The 24,828-nt window shown below is 36.5% G+C and overlaps 1 protein-coding gene across 1 annotated transcript; it reads left to right on the plus strand.

Moving 5' to 3' along the window:
- The first annotated feature begins 982 nt into the window (after positions 1–982).
- Positions 983–20,981, plus strand: LOC107759085 (WD-40 repeat-containing protein MSI4-like). The gene is made up of 15 exons (XM_075256190.1): positions 983–1,248; positions 9,447–9,510; positions 9,812–9,898; positions 9,985–10,047; positions 10,945–11,010; positions 11,147–11,221; positions 11,301–11,376; positions 12,180–12,375; positions 12,777–12,858; positions 13,819–13,892; positions 14,092–14,203; positions 14,320–14,394; positions 18,169–18,248; positions 20,051–20,150; positions 20,666–20,981. Exons 1-15 carry the CDS (start codon positions 1,112–1,114, stop codon positions 20,756–20,758), a joined length of 1,380 nt encoding a protein of 459 aa, XP_075112291.1. The 5' UTR covers positions 983–1,111; the 3' UTR covers positions 20,759–20,981.
- The last annotated feature ends 3,847 nt before the right edge of the window (positions 20,982–24,828 follow it).

The raw sequence follows: 24,828 nt of genomic DNA on the forward strand, positions 1-24,828 counted from the left end.
GAGTTTTTCCAATTAAAGTGACAAACTTGAGTAGGGATTATTTTATTTACAGAGTCGCCACTTGAAATTGATTTTTAGGTGTTCCAAGTCACATTTTATTTGAATCCCTAGTCAAAGGAATATTTGACTATATTTTTTATCGGTCTACGAAAATAAAGTTCGGGTAAGGAATTTTGTTGATCAGGGAGAAGGTGTAAGGCATTCCCCGAGTCCCGTGGTTCTAGCACGGTCGCTTTATTGACTACATTTGGCTTAAATTAATTTTGGATAAACTGTAATTAATTTGATTTTTATGCTTTTCCTCTGTCCCTTTTATTTATTAAAATAAAAATAAATAAAAATATTTGAATAATATTAAATTGTCAAAACGCGCCTACTAGTTGCCTAGCGTTAAAAAAAATAATTATGAAGAAAGTTTAAACTTTTTTTTTACTATTACTTATCCGACAAAAAAAATACTATTATATATATATATATATATATATATATATATATATATATATATATATATATATATATATATAACTAATGCTGGACATTAAATCTAGGTAAGTTATTGCTAAACTTTCATGTTGGGTCACTTATTTTATCTAACAAAAGACAAATTATTGATTTTACAGAAAAGCCTTTTTACTTTCTATTATCAATGGGCCTGGAGATTTTAGCTTATTTGACCCATGTTGCTTTAAAACCTCAAAGACCAAAACAACACAAAATAACAAAATATAGAGTATTCTTCTAAGCTTAAATTTCTTCTTCACGTTAATGTCCAAACTAAAATTATTTAGAAATTTTATGAACAAATGCTGATTTCGAAGAAAAATACAATTTTTTTAGAAAAAGAAAAAAATTTCTTATGTCCAAACGGGTTCTAGATAAAAGGAAAATCCAAATATGTCAAGGTAATAACCCTATCCGAGGAGGAATAGGAAAACCTATAAATTATTTCCTAAATGACTTAATTAGCAGAGCTATATATAAGTGGAATTCGACTGTTCCGCGTGTTGTCCTTTCAGGCAAATAGGAAAAAAGCCTTTAAGCGTAGCAGCAGAGGCCTGAACAGTAAATAAGGAGCAGAGGCGGGAAAACGTGAGTAGAGCAAGACACAGAGATGAAGGAGGAGAGAGCGGCGAAAGGCGGAGAACAGCGGTCGGTGGACGAACGTTACACGCAATGGAAGTCACTGGTTCCTGTTCTCTACGATTGGCTTGCTAACCACAACCTCGTTTGGCCTTCCCTCTCTTGTCGGTTCGTATTTACCCTTACATTCCCATTATTCTCTCTCACTCTCTCTCTAGGGTTTTTGTTACATCGCTTATGTGTGTAGACAGAGAGGTGAAGTATACCTATGTTCTCGTGCAATGTTTGGTAATCAAACTCAGCCGACAATTGTGTCGCTGAGTTGAATGGTGGACTCTACTCTTGGTTCATCTGTTTTTTTTTTTGATGAAGTAAGATAATTTCATTAAATGGCATCAAGAAGATGCATAGCAAAAATATACAACAAAAGTGTGGCTGCTCATATTCAAAAGCTTACATAACTAAGGAGCAGACACAATCCCAAAAAGATTCAAAGCTAGTTACAGGGGCCTGGTTGAACCAAGTAAATAAATTGATTAGACAAGTTGCTTTAAGAGAGTGATTAGGAGTTGAAATCCCATCAAAACCTCTGCGATTTCTCTCATTCCAGATGCACCAAAAAATAGTAGCAGGCACCATTTGGCAAGTTTTTTTGATGGATTTCCCAACTCTCCATGAGCTCCAGCTCTCGTAAGCATCCTTTATACTGCAAGGCATGACCCAAGCAAGTCCAAAAACTGATAAAAACATGTTCCATATGTCAGCTGCTACTGTGCAATGAAGAAACAAATGTCTCACACTCTCAGATTTCTCCTGGCACATAAAACATCTGTTCACTATCGGAATGCTTCTTCTACTGCGGTTGTCTTAAGTAAGGCAGGCTTCATGCAGGCTTGTCCAGATAAAACCAATTACTTTTATAGGGAGTTTGGTTCTCCATATGAGCTTCCACGGCCATTTGTCAATCAGCTCTTTATTGGAGCATAAATTGTCATATCCTCTTTTGACAGTATAGGTTTTATCTTTGGAATCTCCCCATTCCAGCTTGTCTTTCACCTGAGGATTGACCTTAAAATCTGATAGTTTTGAAAGCAATCTCAGCAAGTCATTTAGTTCCCATTCTTGGATATCTCTTCTGAACTGCAAGGCCCATGAGTTATCTTGCCAATAGTGCTCAATAGTGGAATCCTTGTTGCTAGCGAATAGAAATAGACTTGGGTGTTCGTCTTTTAGGATGTTTGACCCTAACCATCTATCTTTCCAGAAAGAAATATGAGTTCCATTCCCAAGCTTGAGTGATGACTTGAGTTGAAAGTCACCCCATAACTTTGAAATATGTTTCCATGGCCCAGAACCATGTGGCACTCTACTCTGTCTAGTACACCAGTTATTTGCCACCCCATATTTTGCTTGTATTACAACTTTCCACAGCCTAGGGTTCTCCATGTTGTACCGCCAGTGCCATTTCATTAACAAACTCTTGTTGTGTAAAGTGAGATCTTTTATTCCTAGCCCTCCATGCACTTTTGGGAGAATATATCTTGGCCATTTAACCTGTTAGAAACCAAAGAAGCTCTATATTTCATATTTAGAAGAGAAGATTACAAGGCCTATTTATAATACTAATTCACCTAATCTATTAGTTGCCATACACCTAATTACACCTACTATACAACTCATATACATGTGCTAGCTATGATGTAGTACATGTGTATACATGTGCTACACAACTTGTATTACACCTACTATACAACTCATATACATGTGCTAGCTATGATGTAGTACATGTGTATACATGTGCTAGACAACTTGTATGTCAACACTCCCCCTCAAGTTGGAGCATATATATTGATCATGCCCAACTTGTTACAGATATATTCAACTCGAGCTCCATTCAAAGCTTTTGTGAAAATGTCTCCCAATTGATCTCCAGTTCTAACATGACCTGTAGAGATGAGCTTTTGTTGAATCTTTTCACGAACAAAGTGACAATCTATTTCAATGTGCTTAGTCCTTTCGTGAAATACAGGATTAGAGGAGATATGAAGAGCAGCTTGATTATCACACCACAACTTTGCTGGCAATGTAGTTTGGAAGCCAACTTCACTTAATAGTTGATGTACCCATACAACCTCACACACAGATTGTGCCATAGCTCTGTATTCTGCTTCCGCACTAGATCGAGAAACGACATTTTGTTTCTTACTCTTCCACGAAATCAAGTTTCCACCAACAAAAACGCAATATCCTGTCGTGGATCTCCTATCGGCTTTTGACCCTGCCCAATCTGCATCTGTGAAACACTCAATGTTAGTGTGTTCATGATTCTTATATACTAGACCCCGTCCTGGAGATCCCTTTAGATAACAAAGAATCTGCTCCAGAGCCGCCCAATGCCTGACTGTTGGGGAAGACATAAACTGACTCACAATGCTGACAGAGTATGCGATATCGGGACGAGTTACTGTAAGATAGTTCAGTTTCCCAACCAATCTCCTATATTTCTCTGGATCTTCGAATAACTCACCGTCTTCTTTCACGAGTTGTGTGTTAGGAACCATTGGCATGCTGCATGGTTTAGATCCCAACTTTCCAGTTTTAGCTAACAAGTCAAGAGTATATTTCCTTTGGGACAAGAAGATGCCTTTCTTGCTCCGTGTAACTTCAACTCCCAAAAAATACTTTAGTTGCCCTAAATCTTTCGTCTGAAATTGAGTGTGAACGAAAGACTTTAGAGTTGAAATTCCTGTAATATCACTTCCAGTAATAATGATGTCATCAACATATACTACCAATAAAAGAATACCATCATCAGACTTTTTATAAAACATCGTATGATCGCAATTGCTTTTCTTCATCCCATATTCTAGAACAGCCTTACTAAATCTGCCAAACCAAGCACGGGGACTCTGTTTCAGCCCATAAAGAGATTTTCGAAGACGACATACCTTTCCACATTCCCCCTGAGCAACAAACCCAGGTGGTTGCTCTATATATACTTCTTCCTGAAGATCTCCATGTAGAAAAGCATTCTTTATATCAAGCTGATGCAGAGGCCAATCATAAGTAGCTGCCATGGAAATGAATAATCGAACAGAAGCTAACTTGGCGACCGGGGAAAAAGTATCCAAATAGTCGACTCCATAGGTCTGTGCATACCCTTTTGCAACAAGGCGTGCCTTAAGGCGAGCTACTGTCCCATCGGAGTTAAACTTAACAGCAAATACCCACTTGCACCCAATAGCCTTTTTGTTAGTGGGTAGATCGGCCAACTCCCAAGTACCATTCTCATCTAAAGCCATCATCTCTTCTATCGTTGCATCATGCCAACTTGGGTGGGACAATGCTTCACGAACAGTTTTAGGTATCCTAGCAGAATCTAATGATGCAATAAACGAGCTAGAAGAAGTAGACAAATGGTCATAAGACACAAAAGAAGAAATAGGATAAGTACATTGTCGTGTACCTTTGCGAATGGCAATAAGAAGATCCAAACTAGGATCTGAAACACAGGAGGTTGGATCTACTGACGAAGCAGAAGTAGGTAAAGGATCGGGTTCTGAGGTTTGTTGTCGCCTGGTATACACACGAAGAACAGATGGCTGCTCGGATGGTCGATCGAGGGAAACGGGTGACTGAGGAAGAGGTGTTGGAGAACTAACTGGATGTGTGACAGTGTAGACCAAAGTATCATCTTCTTCCTCAGGACTCTTATAAACATATGAAGAAAAGAACGGATAATTTTCATGGAATGTGACATCGGCAGACACTAAGTACCTTTTGAGATGTGGAGAATAACACCGATAACCTTTCTGAAGACGTGAGTACCTTGAGAACACACACTTAAGGGCCTTTGGATCTAATTTAGTTACCTGTGGACGAACATCACGAACAAAACAGGTACAACCAAATATTTTGGGTTCAATAGGAAATAATGACTTAGAGGAAAAAAGAATGTTGTAAGGAATATTACCATGAAGTACAGAAGATGGCATACGATTTATTAAAAAACAAGCTGTAGAGACGGCATCAGCCCAAAAACATTTTGACACTTTCATTTGAAAGAGGAGTGCTCGGCCTACTTCAAGAAGATGTCTATTTTTTCGTTCCGCAACCCCATTTTGAGAAGGGGTGTCAACACAAGAAGATTGATGTAGAATACCATTTGTAGCCATATAATCTTTAAACAAATCCGAAAAATATTCTTTTGCATTGTCACTCCTTAAATTACGAACGAAAACATTAAAATGAGTTTTTATTTCAGCACAAAAAGCACAAAAAATTGAAAATAACTCCGAACGATTTTTCATTAAATATAACCAAGTAACACGAGAATGATCATCCACAAAGGTAACAAAATATCTAAAACCAGTTTTAGAGATAATAGGACATGGACCCCAAACATCGGTGTGAACTAACTCAAAAGGTAAGTCGACCCGTTTATTGACTCTAGAAACTTTAGGAAGGCGATGGTGTTTAGCAAACTGACATGACTCACAATCTAAAGAGGAAATACTTTGAAACTGAGGATATAACTTCTTCAAACTAGACAAGGATGGATGACCCAATCGACAGTGTACATCAAAGGGAGACAACACAGTTGAACAAGAAATGGATTTCGGCACCTGTGATTCAAGAACATAGAGACCCCCAGACTCAGAACCTTTACCAATAATCTGCTTCGTCGTAAGATCTTGAAAAAGACAATAATTGGGAAAAAATGAGACACAACAATTTAGAGTACGAGTAAGTTTACTGACAGATATTAGATTGAAAGAAAAATCAGGCAAATTTAAGACGGAACTAAGGGAAAGAGAAGATGTTGGGTTAACAGTGCCAGACCCTAAAACATATGAGGTAGACCCATCGGCTAAAGTAACTGTGGAACATTGGGTATGTGACTGAAAAATGGAAAAGAGTTTAGAGTTACCTGTCATATGATCCGTGGCACCAGAATCAATGACCCATTTGGATGATGAAGAGAGGAGACACTTAGTGGTTTTACCTGACTCGGGGATAGTATTGATAGGAGGAGATGATGATTGAGATGGTGAAATAGTCTCGGAAGTGGCGATGTTGGCATACTGAGATCTTTTGTTCTTATTCTGAAGCTTCACACAATAACGTATGGTATGACCGAGCTCATAACAATAAAAACATTCAACTTCCCCTTGCTTTAGGTCTCGACTATCGCTACTCCGATTGCGATTACTATGACTCCTATTCTTTTGGACGCGGCTAAGCAGAGCACCACTATCGATCGTGGCTGTCGGACCTGGATGAGACTTTTCAGTACACAACACTCTTGTAAAGGCCTCTTTCAAGGAAGATATAGCAGTCCCAGATAAAATCTGCGATTTGGCCCCTTCAAATTCGGGAGAAAGACCAGAAAGGAAACTCATGACCGCCAGTTGTTCACGCTGAGCCTGTTGTACCTTCACATCTGGACTAAACGGCAATATAACATTAAGCTCATCATACACCTTCTTAAACTCTGAGAAGTAAGTGGTGAGAGAGCGATCTTGCATGGATGGATGGTAAAATGCCTGGCACACATCATACATGCGAGACAAGTTTCCTTTGCCAGAGTACAAAAAATCTAAATAATCCATTAGATCCTTCACATAATCACAATGAGAAACTAGATCATTTACCTCACTGTGCATCGAATTCTTGATTTGGAGAAACAATTTTGCATCCTCCTTTAACCAGACTGATTTAGTCTCATCCTTGGGTGGATCATCAACCAAGTGGTTCTCTTTGTCGATGCTCCGCAAATAGAGACGGATCGTCTTACTCCAATCCATGTAATTGGAACCCATGAACTTATTCTCCGTAATTTTGGACATAACCGGAATGACATCAACGGTAGGTTTCGTTTCAGTCATCTTGCACCCGAATAATAGCAGAATCAAATAGTCAAGAACAGTGCAGTGAAATTTGAACAATGCAGTGAACAGTGAACAGTGATATTTGAACAGTGCAGTGAGCAGTGAACAGTGAACAATACAGTGAACAGTACAGTGAACAGTGCCGGAACAGTGATCTTGGAAAATGAAAGTTGTCAGGAAAAAAAAAAAATTCGGACAGTACCACTTTGGTCGGAATAGTGAGTAGAAAAATCTGTAAAGAAGCGGTCGGGGCAAAAAATGGCCAGAAATAGTGAAATAGAATCAAAGCAGCGAAAGACTGTTCTGAACAAAAATAATTCGAACGGGGAAAAAAAAATTCCCAACAACAAACTGATGAAAAAACTTCAATGTTCTGATACCATGTTAGAAACCAAAGAAGTTCTATATTTCATATCTAGAAGAGAAGATTACAAGGCCTATTTATAATACTAATTCACCTAATCTATTAGTTGCCATACACCTAATTACACCTACTATACAACTCATATACATGTGCTAGCTATGATGTAGTACATGTGTATACATGTGCTACACAACTTGTATTACACCTACTATACAACTCATATACATGTGCTAGCTATGATGTAGTACATGTGTATACATGTGCTAGACAACTTGTATGTCAACATAACCAAATGAAATTTGTGTGTTTGACTATTTCCTTCCCATAGAAAATCTCTCCTTAGTTGATCAAGTCTCCTCTGGACCTTAGCTGGGATTGGAAACAGGGACAAGAAGTAGGTAGGAATGCTATCCAACGCACTATTGATGAGTGTAATTCTACCACCCAGAGAAAGATACTACATTTTCCAGGAAGCTAACTTTTTTTCAAATTTTTTAATTACTCCATTCCAGATACCTAGAGCTTTGTATCTAGCTCCCAGAGGAATACCCATATATGTTGTAGGGAAAGAGCCCACCTTACAGCACATTATTTCCGCAAGCTTTTCCAAGTTTGGAACTGAATTGACTGGGTAGATGATGCTCTTCAACATGTTCATGTGTAGGCCTGAGATAGCTTCAAAGATCATAAGTGTAAGATTGAGGTATAAGACCTGTGATTTTTCAGCTCCACAAAAAATCAAAGTATCATTTGCATAGAGTAGATGAGATGCAGATGGGAGACTGTAACATAGTTGTCATATGTACTTCCCACCTTGAAACCATCTAGCCAATGAAGCTGGTTTGCTTTATCTAACATTTTGCTAAGCCCTTCCATATCAAGGATGAATAAGAAAGGAGACAGAGGATCTCCCTGTTTGACGCCTTTTTGGGGAGAAAAGAATCCAACTGGTCCACCATTGATCAGGATTGAGTACTTCATTGTAGTGATACAAAATCTGATCCATCTAATCCAACATTCACCAAATCCCATCCTTCTTAGTGTAATTATCAGATAGGTCCAATTAAGTTGATCAAATGCCTTTTCTATGTCAAGTTTGAGAAGTAGACCAGATTGCCCAGACTTCATCTTCCAATCCAATATCTCATTAGCTATAAGAGCTGCATCTGTGATCTGCCTATTTTTTATGAAAGCATTTTGATGACTAGACACCAATTTTCCTATCACCCCTTTTAACCTTTCTGCTAAGAGTTTGGAGGCAATTTTGTAAATACTACCAATCAAACTGATTGGCCTGTAATCTCTCAGCTCATTGGCTCCTTTCTTCTTCGGGATTAGTGCTATAAAAGTGGCATTGCATGATCTAACTAGGTTGCCGTCCTGGTGAAAGTGCTGAAGGGCTCCCATGATATCATACTTGATCACCTCCCATGCTTTCTGATAGAATGCCATAGTGTATCCGTCCGGACCTGGAGCTTTATCAGGTGAACAATTCTTAATTACAGCCAAAACCTCTGCCTCTTCAAATGGCCTTTCCAGCCATACTTTCTCTTCCCCATTTAATGTTGCTACATCTTCCAGTCTTGTGGTAGGTCTCCAGCTTTCATTCTCAGTGTAGAGCTGGTGATAAAATTCTAAAATCTCACCCCTAATTAGATCTTTATCTTCAGTGATGTCATCCCCAACTTTGAGTCTATCAATACAATTACTTCTTTTGTTGGAATTGGCCACCTTATGAAAGAATGTGGTGTTTCTATCCCCTTCTTTGAGCCACAAGCATCGAGATTTTTGTCTCCAAGATACTTCTTCTGCTTTAGCCAGTTGCTGAATTTCCACTTGGAGTTTCATAATACTTGTTTCATAATTTTTTCCTTCATCTGTTGTTGGTTCATCTGTTGTTGGAATGCAGGTTGTCTGGCGTATTTGATTGCTGATTCCTGCCATTAGGTTTTTATATTTCTTTCTTTCTTTGCTGATGTGTCTGTTTTGATCTCTCTTTAGAGATTTAATAGTTTTACTGAGATTGCAGCTTCTTCATGTAGATGGAATTGCTTCTTTGGTTGCTTATCTATAGATACTAATAAATGAAAATTACTGTTTCTCTCTTTCAGTTGGGGTCCCCAGTTTGAGCAAGCAACTTACAAGAACCGCCAGCGCCTCTACCTTTCTGAGCAAGCAAGTTTATCATTTCACGTCCTTTAATTAACTTGTCATTTATATGTTATGTTTTAATGATGAAAATATGTTAGATTAGCCTTGATAAATATTCTTATAAATAAGGTTAGTAAGTAGCGAACTGGAAGCGTCAAGAATATTTATTTATTCAGTTGTTGCTTTAGAATCCTTGTTGGTGTGGTAGTTATTGTTATTATCCTTTCAGTTCAATCATCTCATTATTTTCTTACATCACTGCTAAATGTCATCTCTATTCTCATCATAATCTTTATTTGGATCCTATTATTCCTCTCCCCTGCAGACTGATGGCAGCGTTCCAAATACGCTTGTCATAGCTAATTGTGAAGTTGTCAAACCTAGGGTTGCAGCAGCGCAACACATATCTCAGGTATTCTCCTTGTGCATAGATACACGCCCTTCCTATTTCTTCCTCCACCTTTTCACTTTTTATGATCTTGATTGTCTATCTTTCAGTTCAACGAAGAAGCACGTTCGCCTTTTGTAAAGAAGTACAAAACTATTATTCATCCGGGTGAGGTACATCTTTCTTTGACCTATCTTATTATAGGATTCAAACATGAAATTTTCCCTTTCTGGTTTATTTCATAATTAGATTATACTGTTAAAATTTTGTGTTACACTAGAATACAGGCAGTGCACTTGAGGACTTCTGCTGTTCAGTTAGTATAATTTCCTGAATGGTTATTTTCCGCTGGTAGCTTGTCTCATCACTAATGCAGCTGAGCGTTTAATGCATTTTGTTTTGTCATCTAGAATTATTACCAAATATTTGAAATTAGGTGCTTATATGGAAATTTCTCACATGGTTTTATACTTAATTCCTGCTTTAGACTCTGGATTAATGTTGACTGTTAATTACTTACTCTTGCATGGATATCTTTGGAGGAAAAATTGGTGAAACATATTGTAGCAAGCCAAAAAACAATTAAATTAGAAACATATAGCATAAACCAAACCAGGCGGTGTTCCCCAACACAGATAATGTGGCGTCATAAATTTTGAAGTGGACTTAGAAGAGATTCAATTCAAAAGGATTATTAGCGCCTATAGGCCCAAAATTCTGGTTACATTATTTTGAACTTCTGATATACATATTTTCCCCTCATTCAGAGGGGAAAATTATTTTCCACATAGAATGTTTCCAATGTATTTGTGCAACTTTTTTGTTCTTCGTGATTCTTTTGGTGTCAGTGGAACTTTCTCATGTGAAAATGAATTGATCACTGTATCTTGCTGAATCCTTAAAATTATACTAATTGTTCTCCTTTCTTATACTCACTATAGGAATGGTAAATACTTGACCCTTGTTGCTTAAGAAAATCAATTACAGAAGCATTCATAACATGGAATATGTACTTGAAATACTATAATCTGCTTTAACAAATCTGTTAGCATTCTATAATATGATTTCAGGTGAATCGAATAAGGGAACTGCCTCAGGATAGCAAGATTGTGGCCACACACACTGACAGTCCTGATGTAAGCATCTGCTTCTGCATATTTCATTTTCCTTTTGTAGCCCTGTTCATACAAGTTGGTTTCCTCCCTGATGGCTGCTGTTTCTTTTTAGTAACCATTGAAATCTTTAAGTTGACCTTGGAAATTTTGGAATCAGGTTCTTATTTGGGATGTTGAGTCTCAGCCTAACCGTCATGCTACCTTGGGCGTAAATAATTCTCGACCGGACTTGGTGGGTTTTCTAACGACAGGTTCAGTTTTCCAACTTTGTATCTTATAAGTAGTAACTTATAGTCTATATCTACCTGCAGATATTGACTGGACATCAAGACAATGCTGAATTTGCGCTCGCTATGTGCCCTTCTGAGCCTTTTGTGCTCTCTGGAGGTTGACCGACCAGTCATTGAATGTTCTCTTCGTTCAAGGATTTTGTGATTGCTTCTATTCCAATTAGCAGCTCATGGTTAACTGCATGTTTATTAACAGATAATGTGTCGTTTTATAATTGGTAACCAGTTGGCGGTCTTCAGATATTTTCTATTTCTTTTTAGCTTATTTTCTTAGTGACATGTTCTGGTCGTTGGTGGAAGGTGGTGATAAAGCCGCCGAGTCATATGGTTTTTGCAACTTATTCCTTAGATAGCAATTTTCAGCTACCAGGGAAGTCCGCATTATTCGTTATGAAACAATTCCTTCTTTTTGACGCCTGAGTTGTTTTAGTGGTGTATTCCTTCTGGCTAGGTAAAATGAGACCAGTATAGTGCACACTTTCAACCCCATAATTTCGTTTCAAAGAGTAACAATGTATGACACAACCTAGTTGGCACAAAATCTAATCAGGGTAGTTGTTGATAAGTTAGTTTGATGAAGAACATCATATTATGGTTTAAAGTTGAATTATAACTTTGTATGTTCTGAAAGATATAAGAGTTTTATGGTATATTATTCTTTCTAGAAGTGTGTCTTATGAATTGTGTTGGAGGGACTATAATACTTTTCCTTAATGGAGATCTATAGTTAACGTAGGGAGTTAGGGGGAAACTTTTGGACCACATCACAGTTCAGCCTCTTCCTGTCATTGATGCCTGCAGTCAATTAATATGACCTCCTTTAGTTCTTACCTCAGATATTAGAAACTTTTCGATCTTGTGTATAATAAAGCTCATGCACTCATGGGTTAATTGTTGCAGGGAAGGACAAATCGGTTGTTCTGTGGAGCATTCACGACCATGTGTCAACATTAGCAGCAGACCAGGGAGCTACAAAGTCTCCTGGATCTGGAGCAAGTAACTCGAAACCTTCTGCAGAAGGCCCTACTGTTCAAGCTCGAGGTGTTTTCCAAGGACATGATGATACCGTAGAAGATGTTCAGTTTTGCCCTTCCAGGTAGCTCATGTTTATCACATATCATATATTGTATAAGATGTTGAGTTTAGCCCTTCAGTGTTTCGTTAGGTGTTGTGAGACTTGATGTTGTTTGGGGTTAACACTGTCAAAACATTTGTGTAATGTAACCTTGGTTGAAGATGAGATAATACTCGTTTGAGCTGTCATTTCACATCTAAACTTCTTTTCTTCTGTATTATGTCTTATGAGTTTCAAAATTAAGCCATTCTATTCCTTTTTCGTCTTTTTTTCCCTGGATGAAGTAGCTTTCTGACCACTTTTCAAATAAAAGATAAAGAGAAAAACGAATAGTGAGGAAAGAAGAAAAAAGTTATTTGTTCATCTCTTATCCTGGCTTCACGTATCCTTACTGGATTCCTTTTTTATTTTTTTTTATAAAGTGCACAGGAGTTTTGCAGTGTTGGAGATGATTCCTGCCTAATACTGTGGGATGCCAGAACTGGTTCTTCTCCTGCTGTCAAGGTTGTAATCATTGTTTTTGCTCAAGCACTTAGTAACTTATCTTGTTTTCTACATTTTCTCTTTGTGGATAAGTGGAGAACTTCTCTTGAACTGTGCTTATATTAAAAATGACTTCTCCTTATTTCTAGTGAAAATCATACTAAAGATCTCTGACCTCTGTGCTTGTGTGTGGGGAGGTCAGGAGGGGGTTTCTGTCATATTGCCTGCTCTTCATATTGTAGTTTGTAATATCAGATAGGTAGGCAGTAAATATTTTAGTTTGCAACACGTATAAAATTGAAATATTAGAGGTGGGGAGACAATGAGCCAGATATGGTTGTACAGATAAGGCATTTGTGATTGACCTTCCGATGTCTTTTCTTCAACTGGATCCTATCTATCTATGTTGAAATGCTTTAGTAATCTGTTGTCTTTGCAGTTATTTTTGGTTGCTTCTGGTCATTGTTCCTTCAATATTTTTTGTGGCACATTATATGAGAAAAACTTGTTTTCTGAACCGTGTTCTTGAGTTTAGTTAAGCTTGAGTAGTAAATCTTGGCGATATTTGGTAGCGAGTAGCAGTAGGATTTAGGAAAAATGGTGATGGATAATTGTTATAAGGTGGTGATAATTCTTAGATATTGGTAAGTGCAAGTGAGTTTGACTAGTTAGATAGAGGTTGCTGTAGAAAATGACTTATGGGCTTAATGGATGTAACACATTTTTTCTTTGGCCCTATTTAAAGTTGATTAAACATTTCAAATAGGATTCCACCAAGTAAACCTCAGTTTTGTCCTACATTTATATTACACTTATTATTAGTCTTTCCATTAACATATCTGTTCTTTATGCATTCCTTGAAATGTCTCCTTTCTTTTTCTAATTATTATTATTACTACAATCGTTACTATATTATTTCTGTTTCATTGGTCATAGTCATGTCTCTGATTGGACTTTGGGATCTGATAATTTTCCCTGCAGGTAGAAAAGGCTCATAACGCTGATCTTCATTGTGTTGATTGGAATCCTCACGATGTAAATTATATTTTGACTGGGTAATGATTGTAACTGTTCGTCCTGTTGAATTATGATGTTTAAGTAGGTTGATCCTCAGAAAATACATTAAGCTTTCTGCAATATTTATGTAGTGTCGATCCTTGTTTTTTCCCTTTATGTGAATGTCTGGTTCCATGATTCCATGAATTCTTTTCAATTTCTGTGGAAGCCTTAAGATTATAGCTATGCCTCCTTCAGGTCGGCAGACAACACTGTTCGCATGTTTGATCGACGAAACCTCACTTCTGGGGGAGTGGGATCGCCTATACATATCTTTGAGGGCCATACTGCTGCTGTGCTTTGTGTACAGGTCTGAGAGTAACTGACATGCTTGCTTGCTTTTGCTGTCCACCCTTATTTATGTTGATAAGGTAACCTATTTGCATGAGACCTGCACTGGTGTTTGATAAAAATTTTCTGTTTCAGTGGTCCCCAGATAAATCATCAGTCTTTGGAAGTTCTGCAGAAGATGGTATCCTTAACATCTGGGATTATGACAAGGTTAGAGATCCTTTCCTCTCGTGTTTCTTTTGGGTGTGTGTGTGTGGGTGGGGTGGGTGGGGGGGGGGGGGGTCAAAGAGATGAAAAGGTGTGACTTTGTGAGTTAAGCAAACCCCCTCTCCCTCACACGATCAAAGCCGAAAGGCAGATAAATGTATCTTTTCCTCTATTTTTTTCTTCAAAATTTTGGCAGCTCAAAGAAATATCTTTTGAGGGAAAAAGCTAAAGATTGTTAGTTCTTTTTGTATTTCAATTTAATTGGTTATCTTCTTATATTTTTTTCCTTTTCCTCATGAACCATATGCTAAGGAAGTTCTTCTAGTTAATGACACAGATCAAGTTGATTTTGTGTTTGAAAATTCACTTCCGTGACTTGCATAAAGTAATAAAAATATATTATCCAATGATTCAAATAAGTAGAGATAGTATGCATAAAACCAAATAGGGTCTAAATTTGGCAATCAAGTTAGAAGTGACTGCGATTTTTTGGGTACCATTTAAGCTCCTTTTTGTTTCCCTATTAAGGCATCATTTCTACAAAGTAGTGGTTAGAGTGATTATGTTGTATGGAGCAGAGTAAGGCTGTCCAACGGGACGGGTCGGGAACAAATAATCTGGACGGGACAGGACGACATTTAACCGGGACGGTGGCGGGACAGGCGTTAACGGGACGACCCGGTAGGCCCATCACATCCCACTAATAAACGGGACTGGACGGGACGGTTCGTGGGCCCTAAGTGAACCTTTTTTAAAAAATTTTAAATTATTTAAGCATTAAATTTGGCAATGACTAATTTTTTATAGATAGCAACGGTTATTTTTTTTTTAAAGTTGGCAATGACTAAGTTTTTAAAGTTTGCACGGCTAGTTTTTTTGACTTATTTAATAAACTTAAAACTTAATAAATTATAAAGAAACTAAGTAAATAATTTCAAATATTAAAACAAAAGACTTGTAACGAAATATTTTAGTAATTATAATAGACTTGTAATTTATTTTAATATAATTTCAAGTTATAAATTAACTAAGTAAGAGTGTAAGACAATTTATAAAAAAAATTCAAGGCTAAAGCCTTATATTTTATTAATAGAACTGTCAGATTTCACATACAAATACAAGTCTTTTGAAGAGCACTTAATCTACGCAGCCGCCTTCTAGGAAAGGTTCTGTTTGAACTAGGCCTCTTAGTAGCCAATTACAAATTATCATACTAATATTTGTAAGCTCCTATATAGCTTCGTTGTAACTTATCTATAATTTCTCTCGGACATTGTTCTTGAATTGGCAATGTTAATTGATGTTCCATGAGTTCCATGCCGTTATCGCTCCCAGTGCTAAGTATCTCAATGTATTCTTCTTCTTCTTCTTCCCTAGTGATTAATTTTTCAAAATCAAGATTTCTTCTTTCTGAATTAATCCAATCTCTGAATAAGATGGAAATCTCAAGGCTGTCCTTCGCTAATGAATGTCTATGATCTCCGATTTGAAATCTTGCCGCGCTGAAAGCACTCTCCGATGCTATCGATGATGCTTGAATAGCTAGTATATCTCGGGCCATTATTGAAAGTGTTGGAAATGCTTTGTCACACTCCCTTTATCATGCCAAAAGTTGTTCGTTGCTTTCGTCTTTAATACATTCTAATCCTTGATTAAGATAAGAATCAAGTTCATCATTAATAGAGGAATCAAAACTTGTTATATCCTCCGTACCTTCCCATATAACTTCTACTCTAGCCTTAGAATTAGTATGAGCATTTTCACTAGCTGCTGTTGCCATATATTTATAACTATCAAACATTGATCTAACATAAGAATATATGTTAGCTTGACAGTCTTCGAGAGATGACTGTTCATTTTCTTGAATTTCTAAATTCTCATAAATTTTACGAACAATTCCTTTGCACCTCTTAATTTTAAAGATGGGTTAAGTAGAAATTTAATAAACTTGGGGAATAGGAAAAAAATACTTTTTAAATTTTGCAATCATTTCATTTTGGATTTGTTTTATACTTACCAAATACAACAGAAATTCCACAAATATACCATAATAGTTAGTAAGTCTTTGATCCCATCCCAATTAGAATCAACAATTTGATCAGCGGGGATACCATTATGCATATTATATACCTTTTGTATAGGCACCTGATAATTATAAGCAACTTTAAGCATTTCATACGTAGAATTCCACCTAGTACAAACAACAACAACAACAACCCAGTATAATCCCACTAGTGGGGTCTGGGGAGGGTAGTGTGTACGCAGACCTTACCCCTACCATAGGTAGAGAGGCTGTTTCCAAATAGACCCTCGACATCCTTCCCACCAAGAACTCCCCACCTTCCAAAATAGTACAAACATATTTTGGAATTTTTCTATATGGAAGGTTAGCACTAGCACATTGTTGTGCAAACTCACGAAGTCTACTCACTTTATTAGCATGAAAAATATAGCCGCAAGCATGTTGTACTTTACTACAAGCCTAAAAAATAAATTAATATCATCTTTTACAACCAAGTTAAAAATATGGCATGCACATCTAACACGGAAAACTGCTGGATTAATTGGACAAAGTCTAGCTTTTAGGCTATTTGCTGCAGTTGTGTTAGCAGAAACATTATCTAATGTGATAGTAAAAACTTTATCAATAAGCCCATAAAAATTAACTATTTGTAGAACAATAGTTGCAATAATACATTTTTAGGGGAGGGGTGGGGTCAAAAATGGCCGTTGGCAACGACTAATTTTGCAAAGAATGCCGTTGGCCAACGACTCTTTTTTAAACAAAAACAAACACGTGGGCCAGGCGGGATCGGACGTTAGCGGCCTGGCCCACCGGGATGAAATGGGCATCCCGTTCCATCCATGTCTTGTTGACTATGGGCCCAGTCCCGTTTGAGAGTAAGTGGTCCAGGACGGGATTGGGGCCGAGATGGGCCAGGCCGACCCGTCCCGTTGGACAGCCATAGGACAGAGTGTTGGCCAGTCAAGAACTCCCATGTCCAGAAGATAAAAGTAGTTGAAATGAGGATGTTGAGATGGATGTGTGGGCATGCTAGGTAAGATAAAATTAGGTATGAAGTTAATCGGGATAAGGTGGGAGCGACCCCCGTGGAGGATAAGATGCGTGATGTGAGGCTAAGATAGTTCAGGCATGTTAAAGGGAGAAGCACAGATGTCCCAGTTAGGAGGTGTGAGAGGTTGGCCTCGGGGATAAGAGGAAGAGTATAGGTAGACCAAAGAAGTCTTAGGGAGAGGTGATCAGGCGGGACATGGTGCGGCTTGAGCTAACCGAGGACATGACCCTTGATAGGAAGGTGTGGATGTTGAGAATTAAGGTAGAAAGTTAGTAGGTAGTCGAGCGTTTCCCTTTGTCTTCCTTGTATTGTTATTACTTGCTATCGGTACTTCTTTCATCTTTTCTTTTGTTATCTTGGTTTTCAGTTTTCTAAATATCTTGTATTGTTGTTACTTGCTATTAGTGTTTTTTCATCTTTTTTTTATCGGTAACAACCTCTTTGTCCTTCCATCCCACTCGTGGGAATACACAGGGTGGTTGTTGTAATAAGGCATCATTATTTGTTAGGTTCGCAATAGTAGTAAGCCTTTACTTTTTGGAATTATCCATTAACTGACATCGTTAACAAGGTTATAGCTTATGATTTGCTTCATTCAGGTGGCAACATTGTTATAATTTAAGGATTTTGTTCCTATTTAACCGTTAAAAGAAATTATACATCATTGTTAGTAGTTTCAATGAAAATTATGTTCTCGCAGATTGGTAAGATGGAGGACTCTGCTGGTAGAAAAGCTTCAACATCTCCTCCTGGCTTATTCTTTCGTCACGCTGGACATAGGTATTAGTTTGCAGTTTGATTATTTTATATTAAATTTTGTTTGCATGGTTCTAGTTCTCTTTTCCTTCTATGTCCATGAGAAATTGAACAAAGGCTGCTGAATTAGCCTATTTCTTGCGTGTATCAATTGAAGTATTTTGAGAAATTGAGAAATTGAACATCCTTTTCTTACATCCTTTTCTCCATCCTTTTCGTATTTCCTATATTTCTTATATTGTTGTTATTTTTTTATTTTATGTTATGTATTTTATGTTATTTATTATGAGTCTATTGATAGTACTAATATATTGTCTCTTGTTGCTCTCTTGAGCCGAGGGTCTCCTGGAAACAGCCTCTCTGCCCCTCGGGGTAGGGGTAAGGTCTGCGTACATATTACCCTCCCAGACCCCACTTGTGAGATTACACTGGGATGTTGTTGTTGTTGTTGAGATATCAGTATTAGGAAACAATATTCTGAATTCCTTCCTTCGAGGTGAATTCTTAGCTTTTTTCTGGATTCTTTTTAGATTCAAAGACTAAGCACAAAATCATAAAGAAACTTTTAGACTTATAAAATATTTCTTTTTGAATTTTCTAATTTTTTTCCGAGTTTCTTAAAAATGGGCTCCAAAAAGAAGGGCATTTTCAGGGGAGAACCAAAGGGAAGTTAAGCTTCCATTCCCCAAACTGTTAAAAAACAAAAATCATCTTTTTTGTTTTTTCTTTTTCATTAGCTCGCCACGGGAGTACAATTTAGATATATGCCAAGGTTTCAGACAAAAAGGAAATAATATTTTGATATGAATGTCCTCTCCTGCTTGCTCTTGGCCTTGGCTGCTTAGAGACATTCCTTTAGTTCGTCTTAGAGAATGGAATTCCTAATTCCGTTTTCGTCTGCTTTTCCTCGAGCATGTGATACTGCTCACCCTTAGCAATCGTATTGTCCGCTCTTTTCATTGATTGTACAACTCTCTAAACAAGGAATTTCTAGGGAGTCCTCCCAGTCGGCTAAAGGCGCAATGGCTTTTGGTTTTGAACTCGCTATACCAATAGTTCTGTGGTATTTACAAATCTTTTCTGTTGATAACCTCAGACCAATCAATCGAATATTGATTAATACGTAATCGATTGAACACTACTTGGAAACGGCTCCTATTAATCAAGGAGATACCTCCCTGACCCTATTTAGTTGCCAAAGATGACCCCTCGTCTTGAGCTACGTATAGGTTTTTGTATCATAAAAACCTTTGTTTTCTATAATAAAGAGACTGAAATCCTCTTCTACTTCTCTGTTGTGTTTTACCTAATCAAAATTTGTTGTTTCTACCTCTAGTTTATACTAGAAAAAGAGCTTCTTGAATCTTGGGGATGTGCCTTTGTTGGCAAATCTCTTTAAGAAACATCTCCGTAACTCACCTCAAGCTTCATCGATTAGTATGATTCTCCAGCATAGGTTTTTTCATATAAATTGTAGATCTCACCATGTCCACGTGAAATTGAACTAGGCCAATGGTGGCTGGTCATTGGACTGTTTTTTGTTTGCTGTTGATGTAGAAACCAGAGCGACAGTATAGCTGCTCTCTCTAACTATCCAACTCTGAAGGTAAAGAATGAAAATCTAATGGTGGATATAATTAAGAGCAGAGTCAATTCTCCTTTCTCTCTTTCGTTAGGGAAGTTCAGAGGGTTATCACTTTTATTTATGCATGCTTGTTAAAAATGAAAGAAAATCACGTATATTTTATGCCTTTGAAGTTAAGCAGAGAGCATCTGAATTTCACTTATGCCATGTATCGAGGTTCTGACTTTGTGGTTGAAAATAGGGATAAGGTGGTTGACTTCCATTGGAATGCAGCAGATCCATGGACCATTGTTAGTGTTTCAGATGATGGTGAAAGTACTGGCGGAGGCGGTACATTACAGGTAACAGCCAAACTTGTTTATTTTGCTGGTTAGTTGCTTTATAATCATACTGAATCGACCTACAGATACATTAAAAAATGCTCAGTATCTGATTAAACTAAACTCTGAATTACACTGTTCCCAGTTCACCCAGACTTCTGTGTTTATTAAGTTGTATATGATGATTGGTAGTACAGTAGTTTAGTCAAGCTTGGTTTAAGCCTGATAAGGTAAAATGGTGCCCCTGCTTTTCTCTGTGAAAAGTTATGATTTTTTATATTTTCTTCGCCTAAAGGTCCTTCATGAGTTCGCCATAGCTACCAAAAGGCCATGATTCACCCTATGTTGATTTTGCCCTTTAATGCAAAGCCGTAAATATATCCAAGACCCGGTAGCTATGATTTACCCTATGTTTATTTTGCCTTTTAATGCAAAGCCCTAAATATGTCCAAAACACATGAAGAAATATAATGTGCAATAGTGCATTATCATCTTTCGTTGACATTTTTTAAGTCTCATGGTTCAACCTTTTGCAGATATGGCGAATGATTGATCTCATTTACAGACCCGAAGATGAGGTTCTCAATGAACTAGAGAAGTTCAAGTCTCACCTGCTCACTTGTTCTTAGTATCTTCACATAGGCGGAAACGCTGATGTTGCAACCATGTTAATGGAAAGAACTAACATCAAGCTAGGAATTTGCTGACTCGATCAAATGGCTAGGTTTTGTTAATTATGTATCGAATCCTAAATTATATCTGTTCATTGACTTAAAGATTATGACACACCTCCTTTGTATGGAAAGCTGAGTGACTTCTTCTGGTAATGTTGATAAGACATCCATTCCAAAACTGGAATACTCCACTCTGGTGTTTGGTTTTTGAGAAAAAAGATTTCCATGGTTTTTCTTTCCACAGTTTCAAATCAAACGCTAAGAGAAGTGTGGAATTTCAATGGCTAAAAAGAAAGTTGAGAACTAATTACCGCGACTAAGGCCCCGTTTGGCCATGAGTTTTGTCAAAATAAGTTTGGGATTTATTGTCAAAACTCATGTTTGGCCATAAATTTTGCCCACATTTTGGCAAAGTCCCAAATCCCAAGTCTCAAAATCACCCCAATTGCTGATTTTGGGCCAAAATCCCAAAACTTGGGAATTATATACATGTTTTTTCAAAATAAAGTTGGAAAATATGTTTTGACAATGTATGTCCAAATACATTTTCATCTTCAAACCAAACTTCACCCAAATCAAATTTTTCAAAACAAATTTGGAATCTATGGCCAAACACTAGGTAAGAGAAACGAAGTTGAAACTGTAAGGGAAGTGTTATCGACCTAATTCATCTCTCTAATCCTTTTGTTGGATTTTCCAAAAAAGAACATAAGCCTTGGTAATATCAACTTTTAAGATGGCTGGTACTTCAGAGATTAAATTTTATGTTTTTACTAAGTTTTTACTGATTAAACTTTTTTTAACCAGTACCATTTTTTCATAGTAAGAGTAAGGACAAGTTAACTGCATGTCAAGCTGTACCACGAAATCAACACATGACAAATATGACAGTATCTGCACTTGAATAATGCTATATCTTATGCTATAAAGAAGAACATTACAGGTGCATTTGCATCTATACCCGCTTTTTGGGTCACGTTTTAACTTGTGCATGCTTTGCAAAAAAAATTGCAAGCGTACCCGCTTTTTCGCGTAACTTCAGCATACGGGGCTGAAGTAGCAAAGGCAATCACGCAAAACTTCAGCATGCTAGTAGACGGGCCCGAAGTAGCAAATGTGCTTAACCAAGTGTGCTGAAGTTTTTGTTTGTAATAGCTGAAGTTTTGTTCTCTATTTGCTGAAGTTTTTGTTTGTAATGGCACTAAATAAGCTGAAGTTTTTTGTCCTGGATTCATTAGTTTGGTCATTAAGCTTTCTTAAAAACTTCAGCAGAAGATGCTGAAGTTATTTAGTTCATTTATAAACATTTCAGCACTAAATAAGCTGAAGTTTTTTTTTTGTCCTGGATAAGCTTTTTCAAAAACTTCAGCAGAAGATACTGAAGTTATTTAGTTCATTTGTAAAAACTTCAGCACTAAAAGCTGAAGTTTTTTTTTGTCCTGGATTCATTAGTTTTGTCATAAAGCTTTTTCAAAAACTTCGGCAGAAGATGCTGAAGTTATTTAGTTAATTTGTAAAAACTTCAGCACTATATAAGCTAAAGCTTTTGAAAAAGCTTTCTAACATACTAGATAAATAATCAGATTGCCAACAGTATTTAAATCATAAATTTTGGAAACAATAAACGTGAAAAGAACAGAATTATCATTGTCTACTAACTTACGTACGTGAAAATATTCACAAATTATTGTCTACTAACTTACGTAATTGTTTATAATTTATTTTTAAATAATCTGATAAACATATTTATGGCAATCATCCCATGAATTGAAGTTTCATAGCAGCACCAACAACAACAGAAGAAAGAAGAAGAAGAAGAAGAAGAAGAAGAAGAAGAAGAAGAAGAAGAAGAAGAAGAAGAAGAAGACGAAGGAGGAGAAGGAGGAGGAGAAAGGGGGCTGAAGTTGTTTAAAAAGTTGGTACAAATTAAAACTTTTTTAAAAAATGGGTATAGGTTAAATGGGGGAGAAATTCAAAAATAGCCAGATTTACAACTGGTCATTCAAAAATAGCACAGTTTCAAAAGTAATCGAAATTTAGCCACTTTTCATGTAAAGATAAATCTGAGCGAAAACAATGTTCAAAACCCGGAAAATACGCCAGTATATTATATTGGAGTTCCAACATAAGTATGCTTGAACTCCAGCATATCATACTGGAGTTCCAGGATAAGTATGCTGGAACTCCAGCATAATATGATGGAGTTACAGCATAAGTACACTCGAACTCCAGCATAATATACTGGAGTTCCAGCAAGTATAATTATCCAGTATAATATATTGGAGTTTGGAGCACCGGTGCTCCAGTATATTATACTGGAGTCAGCAAAGTATTCCGGTCCAGCATAATATGCTGGAGTTCATACACAGGTTTACCGAACTCCAGTATATTATGCTGGACCGATCTCTGTTGCAGCAAAATAGTGGCTATTTCTCATTGACTTCGTAAACATTGACTATTTTTAAATGACCAGTCCGAAAATAGATTATACCGTGCTATTTTTACGTTAAATGGGGGCGACCAAATAGGGCGGCCCGTGCAATTTTTACTTCGATAAGAATGTTGAGGATCACCATGTAAGACTTATCCTTTTAACGTTCTAGATATCAGCTTAACAAAATGTCTAAGATAGTTGATTAATCAGGCTAGCTTGAAATTCAATGTACCTGTTTCCTTGTTTTGGAAACTCAGATTCGAAATTATCATCAATTAGTGAATTTGTCCGCGCTTCGCACAGTTATATTATCGACATGATCTTTTCTCTAATAAATAAATATTAAAAATAATGAAGCGCATCCAACTGATTAAATCGTATTTTCTTGAGAAAGTAATAATTGATCAAGTCAAAAATTATTCTTAGTTTATTTGTTTGCTTTAAAATTCTATTTTGTCAAAATGACTAATTGCTACACTTAATTTTGACCCTCACATCTCAATTATTTTCTTGAGATTTCTAGTACTCCGTAGTTTTTTAGGTTAATAACATCTCTTTCACAATTTTAGGAATTTAATAAATTTATATCCAAATTTACTTTACCTGTCCTTACTTTTATAAAAAGAAAATTTTATTTTGATTTTCTCAATAATGAAGATGCAAAAAAGGTTTTCTATTTAATATTCTTATTACCTTGACATTTGGAAATACCCTTTTTTTATTTTGTTATTTTTCTTGTTTGTCTATCTGTCATTTACGCTACTTTTTTTGTAATATTCACACCCTTCATTACTTCATAAAATCAGAAATTGTTACTTTTTCTTAAACAACCAAGTTTTCGCCTCCTACTAAACTCATGAAATTTTTTTAAAAAAAATCACTCTCTTGATTAAGTTCTTCTTATATGTTTTCATTTTACGTGCTATATTAAAATTCCAAAATCACAAGTCTTAAATAATCTTAGTTATACCTCCTCTTTTCTTTTTCTTTCTCCAACGTCTCCTTTTTAGTTTACAAGAATCGCTGATAAAGTGCATTAGCTACTTCAATATTTCTCAAGAGTTCTTCTCGATTAGAACTTTTTAAACGGTCTTGCTCTTATAATTTGATACGATGCTTTCAAGTTTCTTTGTTTATATATATTTAAATTTTTATTATCCTTCATATTCAATAAAAGTATAATTACAAAAATCAGCCTTTATATATATATAGAGAGAGAGAGAGCTCCAAATATTATTGCCTCTTCCTACTTTTTAAGGATTTATAATCTATTTTTTCGTCTTAAGTTATATACGTATAACTCCAATCCTAAAACATATAATCTATTTTTTTGTCTTAAGTTATATACGTATAACTCCAATCCTAAAACATGACCTATAGTTCTGTTTCAAACAAAAAGGTAAAAGTAAAAAATAGTCACATAACAAAAAGCCTAAAATAGAAATTTTGAAAAATCTTTACATCTTTTGTGTTTGAAGGGAGGGTTTTCACTTACCTCGTGTATTTATTTTTGTCACATTGCATATACAAAGTTTACTAGTAGAGTTAGAAATACAAAAACATTTTTCAAATTTATTAGTTTTTATATGAA

The sequence above is a fragment of the Nicotiana tabacum genome, chromosome 6 (assembly GCF_000715075.1).
Source record: "Nicotiana tabacum cultivar K326 chromosome 6, ASM71507v2, whole genome shotgun sequence".
Lineage (NCBI taxonomy): Eukaryota > Viridiplantae > Streptophyta > Magnoliopsida > Solanales > Solanaceae > Nicotiana > Nicotiana tabacum.